The sequence below is a fragment of the Colossoma macropomum genome, unplaced genomic scaffold, assembly GCF_904425465.1.
Source record: "Colossoma macropomum unplaced genomic scaffold, Colossoma_macropomum, whole genome shotgun sequence".
NCBI lineage: Eukaryota > Metazoa > Chordata > Actinopteri > Characiformes > Serrasalmidae > Colossoma > Colossoma macropomum.
This window is the reverse complement of record NW_023494802.1, coordinates 4256713-4269139: the sequence shown is the minus strand read 5'-3', so window position 1 is coordinate 4269139 and position 12427 is coordinate 4256713. Positions and strand designations below refer to the sequence as shown.

General features: G+C 41.1%; 1 protein-coding gene across 9 annotated transcripts in view; it reads right to left on the bottom strand.

The window, feature by feature from the left end:
* Positions 1–12427, bottom strand: part of iqsec1a (IQ motif and Sec7 domain ArfGEF 1a) — a 91050-nt gene that overhangs the window by 28275 nt on the left and 50348 nt on the right. For 3 of the 9 annotated variants that reach the window (XM_036591648.1, XM_036591656.1, XM_036591654.1), the window contains exons 1-2: positions 2155–2279; positions 1246–1519 (exon numbers count right to left, since the gene is read on the bottom strand). In XM_036591648.1, the coding sequence (XP_036447541.1) occupies positions 1246–1519; positions 2155–2243 (363 nt within the window). In that variant the 5' untranslated portion in view covers positions 2244–2279. The other 6 variants (XM_036591652.1, XM_036591653.1, XM_036591649.1 and 3 more) reach the window with 4 other exon arrangements.

Below are 12427 nucleotides of genomic sequence, written 5' to 3'. Positions count from 1 at the left end.
CTTGAGGGAGCAATAGGCAAAGGGTTCTGCCTGACAGGCCTACTAAAAAAGGGAAGCAGAGCTAAAAATAGCGGGAGGACACTTTTAAAGAGGGCGGTAGCTGTACCATACCAAAAGCAAACATCTACAAACAATAAGGCAGAAGACTATTTCATCCAAGTTCTCAGAGACACTAGTGTGATGCATGGCAGTGTGAGGAAGCCACACATGTGTGTGCAAAGTTAGAGAGAAGGACACGGACAGCAACATCTTTCGAGGGCTATTGAGGTATGCTGAGCTAAAGCTTGACCTGGCCATTGCACTTATGTTTGGTTTATCGTGGGCTAGTGATAAGTACCAAATACCTATAGAAATTTAGAATATAGGCCTTTCAGGAGCCCATCTTTGTATATTGCAGTCAGTTTGTAAACTTTTTAGTTTTTAGTCATGCAATCATTAACATATATGCAATAGGTTGGACAGTATTTTATATCAAGTACTTTAGAGTGGCTACATGAGGCACAGCCAATCAGATTTCAGAACTAGAAATGCATTTTATAATTTGTGTTTTGATGCATCACAACTTTGATTTTAGGCTTGCTGGTTAGCTATTAGTCTCTGACTATTGACAGTTGGTTGTTAGTCAAAAGAATTTGCCAAAATTTGCATCCCTAGTTTGCATATTGTGGCACAAGCCTGTCCCCCGGCCCCGATGATGGCTGCGAGAGTCAGCATAAAGGCAGGGCCTAAACACAGAGCGAGGACAAAGCTGTACGCGGACAGCAGGGAGAGGAGAACCGTGAGGGCGTTCAGGACAGCGCCGAGTCCTCGAACCCCGCCTCCCAGTCACTGCCCCCGCTCCGCAGCTCGGCCGCCTGGGTCGGACATACGGCAAATTAAAGTGATCTTGCTGCAGGACCAGAGGGGGCACCCATAAGACAGGGCTCGAGATTTGTGCGCCGTCCCCCACTCACTCGCAGTTCTCCTCTTCCCGCCGTTCTCACTGGGCTTTGTCCTTACTCGAGTTCGGGCCCTGCCTTCCCGCCAGCTCTCGCTGTCATCTTTTGGGGCACATGCCATACATATATATATATATATATATATATATATATATATATATATATATATATATATATATATATACATCTTTACATACATATATACATACATCTCTACATACATAAATACACAGAAATCTTTCTGATTCTGATTAGCACAGTGTGCTAACAGCCAATAAATGCCATGTATCTATTTTCTCAATTATACCTGCTTGTCCTGCAGATCAGTGGAGAGCTCATAGCTCTCGGACAGTGAGCGTGAGCGTTTGATGGCCTCCTCTTCAGCTTGTTTGCGGAGGATGGACTGCGAGTGCTGGAGTTTGGGCCTCCGCGGACGCTGAGGGCCGGGCTGGGCGGTCTGGCCGTACCCCGAGGGGTCGAACGTGTCGGGGCTGATGGAGGAACTGTGGGTCAGGGGGCCATAGCCCGTCCCACGGTCCAGAGAAGGGGCCGGCTCACTGCTCTGAACTTCCCCCTCCACACTGTAAAACACAGATAAAGCAATTCATTAAATATTAATATAAAACACAAAAAAGACTGCAACTCACTCTGTACACCAAAGTGCACAGTAATCTTGGACTCTAGGCAGTAAGGTTAATGCGGCAGAACAAACTACTGGCATATTGCATGCTTTCCCTTACGAAATCCAAACGGTAACAGCGAGAAGAATGGGAAAAACTAACTGCATTTCACAACACAATCAGTCAGTATTGCTGAAAATGAAGAAGTAAGTCAACTGGAAACAGTCCGAGAGAAAAGTCAAGGACAACCCAAGCAGAAAACCGTACCTTTCATAGAGTCAAAACATTACATAAAACCTTTTACAAGTGTTCACCTGTTTACATCACAACATAAGATCACAGAACTTACTTTAGAGAACATAACGCCTTGCTGTTGAAATTAAAGCTGTCAGAAATTATTAAACCGTATGCAAAGCCGAGAACAATTATTCAGACTAGCAGTCAGAAATGATGTGACAAATCCATCAGGTATACTCCGTTCTGACGACACAGCGATTTTCTGGCAGGCCATTAGAAAACCCATGACATATGGTAGGAGCACCTCCGCTCAATCTACCAACACCTTACTGACTATGTTAATTAAAAGCCTTACTCACTCACTCTTCTTCTCCACACCCCGTCTTCTAAAGAAAGGGCTCCTGTTCCCAAAGAACTCCCAACTCTTCCTCCAAATCTTATCAGCCATCGTGGAAAAAAAAAAAAGCTCAAAGTGCAATGCAGACAAAGTCTGCTCTGATGAAAGCGGACCGGAGACCAATCATTTACCCAGAATAGCGCGTCATGTCAGTGCTGTTGCTTTAAACCACACTTTGATGGCTTCAAAAATCAACAGTCGTGTTTGCATGTACAGACTGTAAAAGAAGATATTTCCCAACAAGTTGCAACAACACGTTTGAGGTCATCATATGCTAGTCTAGAGAATGGCTGGCAGGAGCAGTCTGCTCGGGGCAGGTTTGAATGGTAGCTGCGTCTGTGGTTGTGTAAACAAGGAACTTTCGCTTTGAAACAGGAGACACCTCCACCTCACCTGCTATATAGGCACTCCTTCCTTCCCAGTCATGCCCTTCATCCAAATGCCTCCTATATCACAGGCTTATATTACAGTACTGGATGTTACTGCCTTTTTAGGCTCAATCTATCATTTTCTTTTAGTATTCTCTCTTATAGCATAACTCTACTTTCGTACATAAACACAAACTTCACCCATTTGTGACAAATTTAGAAACGTTTAGTCCTCCAGTGGCCCGTATACTGAAAAAGTCAATACACTGAAATGATTTCATTCAAACATATACACTATTTCTGCATGAATTCAATATATTACATTATTACAGTTATAGTCAATTTTGTTTGTTTGTTTGGTTTTTTTTGACATTTTGTTGATTTTGTTGATTCAAAAGTTAAAACATCTTAAATATGAGACAATCGCAAGTAACAAGTGCCATCATAAACATGCTCCATAACAAGTGACCCAGAGGCTACGTTAGCAGTGCAGAACGTAGTAGCACTTTCATCAGACTCTAAGCCAAACAGACACTAAGCCAAAAGCCTATATACTAGTTTGCTCCATTACACAAGCAAACACAAATGCACGCGCATCTTTCACTGATAACTGCTGCCGTTGTTGTGGCGGTGGAGATGTGGGCTACTTGTGACATGCTGAAATTCACACTTCTTGCATAATGGCTCATGGGCCGAATCTCCTGCACCATCTGTCACAGCAAACTGTGACGCGCTACTCTCTCTCTCTCTCTCTCTCTCTCTCTCTCTCTCTCTCTTTCTCTCTTCACCTATCATGCTGTTCGAAATGCCATATACATACACAGGTCACATACGGCCATAAAAATGTAAACAAATAGTATGATGTATATCATCATAGAATTATCATCTGGATAGTGGAAAATATTGTTATATAAATTTGTCCCATAAATGCGAGATGGTAGAGAGAGACGTGTGATTGTAAAATCTATTATTATTATTATTATCATTATTTTTATTATTATTTATTTGCAGTGGTAGAAGTAGTAATTAATTTAATTTTTTCTCTTACATGTGACACCAAATCTTTGTCACTGACAGCATTACAGCAGTATTTGCGTTCATACCAACATGCCTCCCACACCTACTGGCCCTTCTGATCTTCAGGCCTTGTCTACACTCCTAAAAAGGTTCTTTGGAGCGACACCACAGGTGAACCACTTTTGGTTCCTTACAGAACCTTACAGTACTTTTTTAAATTAGATGTATGTAATGTGAAACGCTTTGAAAGCCAAGAATCATTTATGAAAGCCTTTATGTTTAAGAGTGAAGACACTTCCTCCTGCATTTGTGTTCCTCCCCTCACGACCCATCAGCACTGCTTCCACCAGCAGGCCTCTGCAATAAACAGCCTGACACACTTTGGTCTGTCAAGAAGAATTTAACTCAAGAATGTAAGAACTGCTGCAGTTAGCTTATCTTCTTTCCATGTTTCTTCCTTCTAACATCTCAGGGAGTTTTTCCTGCCAGCTGGCTCACCGAGAGGCTGGACACAAATTATTATAAAGCTGCTTTGGGATGATACATATGAATAAAACTGACATGACTTGACTGTGATTGTAGGTGTCTAAATGTGTTATATAGGTCGATATGGTGCTGTTGTTGATGTGAAGCAGTACTGCTGGGTGGTATAGACATCAGACCACTAGAGCATAGCTTGTACTTGTTACTGCAAACTAAATATAATATTATTTTTTTCAGTATTTACTGTGTCCTTATTTTTCCACACCTTCAAAGTTTAAATATATGGGAATATGGGAAATAAAAAGGTAGAGTAGGTAAGAGGAACCCTTCCTCTAAAAATATACCCATCCAAAGGTTACAGCACAGGCTCAAGACTAAAAGGAATCCACCCGTAGATTACACAGCAGTCAGTTCACATCTCCACGTTATGTTGAGACGACTCAAAGAAAATTCCACAGCACAGCGTCAACATGAATTTCAGTCAGGCTTTACAGGGTGGGCATCCATCTTTTGATCTATGGATTCCACTGTAGTGGCTGTAATTTTTAAAGCCAAGAAAAAGGTAAAGCAGCTGGAAGATAAATGGCAATATTAGAAACTGGTGCCAGAAACCTGTTTCTCATTTGCTGCCAGTTATTAGCTTTTCAGTGAACAGAAAAGACTTGGTTCAGTTAAACAAGTTCCCATTACTGTACATGAGCCATACTGATCTACCGCACTCTCCCAGTAGAGTAAAGTGCTCAACACTGCATCCTTCTCACTCCTTACTTACTACGCTTTGTGCTCACTGGAAAGAAAGGATGAAATGGCGCAACTACCAAAGGGGCAGTTGGGCCAGTCGCAGTGGGTCCCATGTTTTTTCTATTGGGACCCTCCAGGCTCAGACTTCCCATCAAGAGAACCGAGAGATTTTCCAGCCGGTAGCCTGACCTGTTAGCTGGACTGTCCAGGCCTATTGTGCTAAACATGAATTAATCTAGAGCAATGTGCAGCAAACTCCATTAAGACATCAGTAAACCCCCTCCTTCGCCCCCTAATCCCTCCTGCAGTTGGTCTTTTTAATGCACATATGTGGTAATGATTAGATCTGAGAATAGTGTTTGATCAGAGACGTGCAGCAGGACTAGCTGGTGAGCTAGCTTAGCCAGTCATCTAGCACAGCCTTGCGGTCACAACTTTGAAGAGAAGAAGACAGAAGAGTGGAGTTGAGACGGAATAAGAGAGTGTGCTCAGAATAACTAATTCAGCAAGTGAGTAACAGGTCAGTCTTTAGCCTCCTCTACTCACCACTATGACTCTATCATTAATCACTCTATCTAGCTGGCTGATACTGTTGTAAGGTTAGGCTGTTTCTCTTCATCAGGAAATTTCGGATTAACCTACCATTAATTGAGATGATCTTTTTTGCCTATTTTGGCATGTTCAGCGTTTACTTACAAAAAACAGTCCTGGTTCTACTTCCTACACTGTTAGAAATAAAGGTTCTGTGCAGGTACAATTTTCGTTCATCAAGGCACAAACAATGTAATATATCCTCGAAGGTACAACAGTGCTTTTAAGGTCCAATTGTGCACCTTAAATAGGTTTTTCCAGGTGAAAAGTACATAAATGTATCTTTTCATAACCTGATGTTGTAAAACAGAACAATAAAATAAAAGCCTGGAGACGAGACGAGTTGTGTGGAGTCAATACAACTTAGAAAATATCATTTCAGTGGATTATGGTACAATTATGTTCCATGACTAAAGGTACTGAAATGTACTCTTGAGGATACCACCCCAGTGACAGTTCATTACCTTTTTCTCTGAGAGCCCAGCCTATTTTATTGAAACAGAACCCAACAGTGTTTAATCATGTGGAACGCTTTTGTCCACATAAACTTACATTTGCAATTCCTGCTCAGATAAACGTATCACTGAGCTTTAACTTTATGTGTTTATATGAGGTATTTAGAAAATCATATAGAATGGAGGATTAAGTGACTAAGCTGGTTATGATACTGTAATACTTAATGGATGGGTGTTTGGTAGCACAGGAGAAAGATATACAGTTTAACATTTGGAAATATTTTTTATTTTAAACATACAACAATATCCTAATATACACAAACTACTGTGCAAATGTCTCAGGCATCTGAGAAAATGGTATGTAAAGCTATTTATTTTTCTATTAATTTAAAGTAATTTTCATATGGGGGCCATTAATTGCTTCTGCACTGGGGCCTGTAAGATCCTAGTTATGCCACTGGAAGGATGTAATTATATGATGCTATGTTTGCATTCGGTGGAGGCGTGTTTGGTTCTCTGGCTTACCAAGAGAAGGAAAATGGAAGAAGAATGAACACAATCACTTACAGTCAATTACCCTGAAAGCAAAGTACAAAGTTAGTAGTTTAAGATTTTGCACGTCTTTTGAAAAGGTTGACAGGTAAGGGTGAAAGTGTGAGAGTGTATGTGTGTGTTAGCAAGAGAGACACCGAGATGCTCCTACTGCAGTGCATTTTCCCCACAGGCAGCCTCACCTTTGCACTACGGTGAGGTCAGAAAAAGAACATTCTGGAAAAAGCAGCTGTTTGAGTTTGCGTGACGGAGGAAGGATAATGCCTCATATAACATCAGCGCCACACACAGACTTGAATAACGACAAATTTAAATACTCCACACATCTTCTAGTTTAAACTTTCAACAGCTGTGATGTTTTAATGTATAGCCGAGCGCATATTCCAAAATCCCACTTCTATCCGAATATGGAATAATGGAATAAATCATGGATGACTGCCATAAATGCAAGGCAAGCATTTACAATATGAACCATTTAAAGGGAATATTTTTTCAAAAATCTCCCACAGCACGCGTTAAAATTCTTTCCAGATTCACTAGCTTAACCAGAAAGACCATAAATACAGTGTATAGCTGTTCCCGAATGCTTTATCCATTAAAAACAAAGAGATTCCTTGGTTATGGAAGAGGCATTACAGAGCTATAAAGCAAATGAGAAGCATAACATTACCCTTAGAGTAAATAACAGAAACAAGGCTGGAAAAAAAGGACCCAACTGGCCTAAATGGCAAATCATTTCAGGTTGTCACCTCTGGCAAGTCTGGTAATGCTTAACTCTCCCAGTCATACTCCTGCTCAGAATGCTATAAATTCAATGGCAAAGCAAAAGAATGATTAACATGATAGGAATGTTGAGGAACCATATGCTAGCAGTGGCTCCTAAAGAGGGGGTTGTGTTTCATCTCCCTGGTGAGACTGGGTAGCAGTTGCTTGCTTGTTTCCTGACAGGCTGGCAGGAGGATGTGGAGGTATGTCCAGCTGCCAGTGATTTACGGCAGAGGCCAGGCCCTACTGACCAGGTCCGTCCAGCTGAGCGCTTGACCTACTTTCCCCCAAAACCTTCCCCAACCTTTCCCCCCAACTTGTCTTGATTATCCTCCTAAAATTCCCTCAAACTTCTCCTTAAACTTCCCTCATCTATCCTCCCAAAACTCCCTTCATCCTTTTCTTCAAACATTCCTCAACATTCCCTTCAAACTTCTCCCTCACATTTCAAACTTTCCCTCTATGCGTCCCTAATTTTCTTTGCCTAATTCCCTCTACCTTCTTTCCAAAACCTTTCTCCTCCTTCTTGCAAAACCTTCCCCAATCTTCTCCTCAAACTTCTTTAATGTCCCCCAATTTTTTCCTGAACCTTCTCCCCCAACCATCCCTCAACCTTCTGCCTAATCCTCTCTCAACATCCCATACAAAGTTCCCCCATAATGTCCCTCAAAAATCCCCAACCTTCCCCCAGCAAGTTCCATCAGCCTTCCTCTGAGTGTTCCCTTGGGCTCCAGACAAACAGCGCTGGTTAATGTATTCCATCACAAGTCGGGGAAAAATTCCAACATTCCCAGTCCAGTGAGTAAGCAGGGATAGATGGCAGGAGGGGGGAAGGGGGGTGAGAGGGTGGAGGGCAGGAAAAGGTCCACTGGAGTTCTGGGAATCCAACCTGTTAATGAAGAGCAGGCCTGAGCAGACTGTGTGCTTGTGCGGATGTATGTGTGTGTCTCCAGTGCCCCACACACTGCGCCATCACCCTACAGCATGACAGCATCCTCAACTGGTTCACCACATGTTCCTGAAGAACACAGCAAAGCAGATGTTTTCCCCTCACTCTGTACGCATTGTGGAGATGGTATATTTACTACTGCCAAGGATGTGGTACTTGGCTACAAAGAGATGCAGCATACGAAAACACTCTGGCTAACATTTATAACTGAACCAACAATACATCTGTTGTAAACATGCCTACACACCTCTTACAGTGGTGACTCAGTAGTCTCTAGAGTGAGATTTCCCTGTTTGACTCTGGGAAAAACCCCTCTCCTGGTCATGAATCTTGGAGGTAAACAAATCTGAAGTGCTTTGGGGTTGATACTGTGGAGCAGACTGTTTGGATGTTCTTCACTAGCTGGCTCAGCAGTTAGGCTTTCAAATCTCTGGTAGTTACTTGTAAATATACATATGCTGCTGCAGAATACTGTATATTCCTTCTTATAAAATGAATAGTTCCAGTCCTAGAATCTGATTGGCTGAGCTGTGTTCAAAGCTATTGTAAAATCCACAATATATGCACCTATGACCGCCTCACAACAACTGAATTACTGCGCCACGGCACCAAAAAAATCCTTTATGCTGTTAACGGAATAATCTTTGACTCTCATGCTGCTTGCATGGACCACCGAGTGTACTGATGAAGTAGGAACCCATTTCTTGTTTAAACTGAGAAGCTTATGTTCTTAACTAGAACTAGGCTGGTCAGCTAGCTAACAGGCTAAAAGACAGCCAACAGCCTAAATAACTCCATCTTTAATGTCGCAGGCTTGAATTAAAGTATTTACGGTATGACTAACTGTAAAACAGCAAAATGTCACTTGAATGGATTACGCACATCACATGTTCATGTTTCAGTCAGAAGTAGCGTCAAACCCAGGCTGAATCCCAAACAGCTTCATACTCACTTAAATAGTGTGCTAGCTATGAAAGTTTAGAAATTCTAGCCGCTACAGCCAAATAGTGCATTATGTATTGGGTATGGATGAGTCACAAATGACTATTTCTTAGCTATATTTTGCACTGTTGGGCTGCAGAATCCAGTATTTAAATTCCTATATAGTGCACTATGTAGGGAGCGTGAGAAGAAGAGGGGCGCCGCTAGATTGGTGCTAAATAAGACTCGTGGTGGTAATTTTTTTTTGGTGACCAAAAAGTACTTATAAAGTGAACGTTTTTGCATTAAACAGTGCTGTGTTATCATATGTTCATTATTATATGACAAAAAGTTAAAGAAATCATGAAATGAATGCAATATACAGCGATAGGCAACCGAACGTTCTCCTCATTCAGTGGTCTATGGAGGCGTGGCAACAATACCGTATTCTAATGGAACTAAATTTCTTTATGTAATACCTGTTTATGCCAATTATTATCAATAATAACTTTAATAATTTTCTGAACATTTGTGTATTTTATCATATTTTATGTTGGCTGCCATTTTATAAAAGCAATAAGCCACTTGAGGTGGTGCGTTACTGCGATTTTATCACTGGAAGGGTGTTCTTAGGCACTCTGCTTCGCGTCGCCCCTTCCCGTCATAAAATCGCAGCAACGCACGGCTTCTTGTGGCTTATTGCTTTAATGTAGCATTTAATCACTTTTGCAGGGGAAACAGTGGAAAATTACATCTTTGTGTTTTCCTCACTCAGTTCAGGGATTCCAAATGGTTTCATGACGTATTCGCAAAATGCATGTTAGATGTTGTATGATGAGAGTGAATAAAAACAGCAATACAAAACCGTGAATTCTGAGGCCGAGAGATACCGTCCTGTGTTGCAAAATGCTATATAGGCAGGAAAACAGCATATTAAATGCTAGTTTCATGCCGGAACGCTCCTTTAGAACACAGAATGGAGCCCTTGCATGGTTGGTGCTCTAATCCAACCATAAATGCTAATAGTACATCGCTGCTTTCTGATATGAGCCAAGACCAGCTTGGGACAGACAGCATGGTGTAATGTAGCTGGCAAGAAGCTGGAGTGATTGGCAAAGCAAATGGTGATGGGCAGGGGAGAATGCCAGACGTTGTGCAATCAGCACCGGCCCCATCAAAAGGTATCAATTTCTAACAAGAGCAGTTTGGATCGGCTGGCCGTAGTGGTCAGCTGCGATGGTGCCGGACTTCCATGTGAGGACGGAGAGTGGTTGTTATGGGAGAGGGAGTGTAATGCTCATGTGAACTTAAGGAAGCAGAAGAGATCCCCTTATGCAAGCTGTTTCCTGATCTGGTCTGGCACTGTTGAAATGTGACACTGTTGAGTCCAATATATCACAGCAGACTAAAAAACAGCTTCTGTCTGGAGGACATCCACACTAAAGCATTTTGGTGTAGCTTCTTGGACGTTCCACAGGTTATTACATACAAAATGTACTGTAGATCTGGCAACTCCAAAATGAGTTGGATAAAAATGCAACACATGTTAAGAGAAAAGTTTTAAAGAAAAGTTTTAACAGAGAGTACAGTTCAGCTCTCCCCTCCAGCAAGCACTTAAAAGGATGATGAATGGCTGAAACATATGTAATATTTAATAGGCTGGGCACGGACCGCTCAAAACAACAGCCAGTTTCAGAGAGTGGTCACTTAGATGCCTTCATGAATAAACCACATACTCTCTTCTCAAAGATCTCTCTTTGCGCAAAGCCTGGCTCGAGGTAGCCATGCATACCACACCTGGACCTCTTTTAGGAACATCAGTCTGATAACAAAGTGTCACACGTCCTCGTTTATTAATAATTCAGATGTTCCATATCTGTGTGCTAGTGTGGATAGCCTGGTGTCTGTCCTTGACTGGGAGCATGTAAAACATGTGCAGTTAAAAGGCCAAAGGGAAGACACCAGCCCGCCATTCCCAACTGTCCTTTCCAATGTGGGCGGGACAATGCTAAAACATGGAAATAAGTTAGTTTGCAATGCTGTTGAGAGTGGACATGTCATATTGGCTGATTGGACAGTGTTTATGCAACACTGAATGAGTAGTATGCATAATTTCCTTAAAGATAAGCCAAGAGACCCTGAGATTAAAGATAATTGCAAGTAATCATCTTAGTTCCATTGTATGTGCATAGCTTCCTGTAGATTATCTACAGATATTAGAATTGAAACAATCTGGTGATTCTTTGGGACCAGGAAAAGGCTAGATTGAGTTTTGAACTGGAGTTAGGGTTAGAACTACGATTAGGACCAGGGTTAGGGAAAATGAAGGGGCATTTAGTAGATATCTAATTGTTTGTAAGATAAATGGAAGATAAACATCTATAAAGCATCTACGGTGGGCTATCAAAAGAAACAGTCATCTAAGCAACAGGGCTTTACAATGTTTTGGAAATACTCACATTTTTTTTCCACGAGGATCAATAAAATATATTTATCCGTCTGCATAACATGGACTAGCATTGTGATTATTTGTCTACAACAACTGTAACAAACGCAATACAATATAATACTACATCACAATTATTACACAATCACTTGATCGTGACTATTTGAGCTGACCACAATTATTTTCCACCGTTTTTCACAATGGTATGTTTACGTCACAACAAACAAAATACCAACTGGGTGCACTTTTATCTTGGGTATGCCATGGTTATTACAAAAACAACAAAAGTTAACTTCTAACATGATGCTATTACAGTGGCAGTGAGTAATATTTTGCTGTTGTTGGAACAAAACCTTGTATATCCAAAATGGTAACTTCCTTTACTATTAATGTACTATTAATGTAAGAACCAAACTTTTTTCCATGTAATTTCGGGCCATTTCTTTTGGTCCATTCATCGTAAAATTTTGATACAATGTGAACAGTAACAGGTACTTTCAAATTATGTCAAAAACTCAAAAACAACAAAAATGGAGATACAAGGTTTTGTTCCGACAGCAGCAATTTGTTTATTTGATTGTTAATTACATCTTTCGAGGGCAGCAGTAAGTACTGTTTGTTTATTTGATGTTTTGGTAATAACAACTTTAAAGGGAGGTGGTAAGAAATGTTTGTTTAATTGAGCTCAAGCTTTGTTTGTCATCATTTGGGGGGTATTAAGTATCAACAGTGAGAAAGCTAGCAAGATAACTAAACAGCCAATTTGGCCACTTTAGGCTTGTACTTTAATAGCTGCATACCATAAGCCAAAAAAAGACAATTCAACTGTTAAATACTATTATTGACATGGCAAATAAACGTCATTTACAATTTCATGATTGTGATGGGAATAATCTGTCTACACAGAAACTATCTGCTGTGGAACTTAAAGCCCTATCAGTGATGTC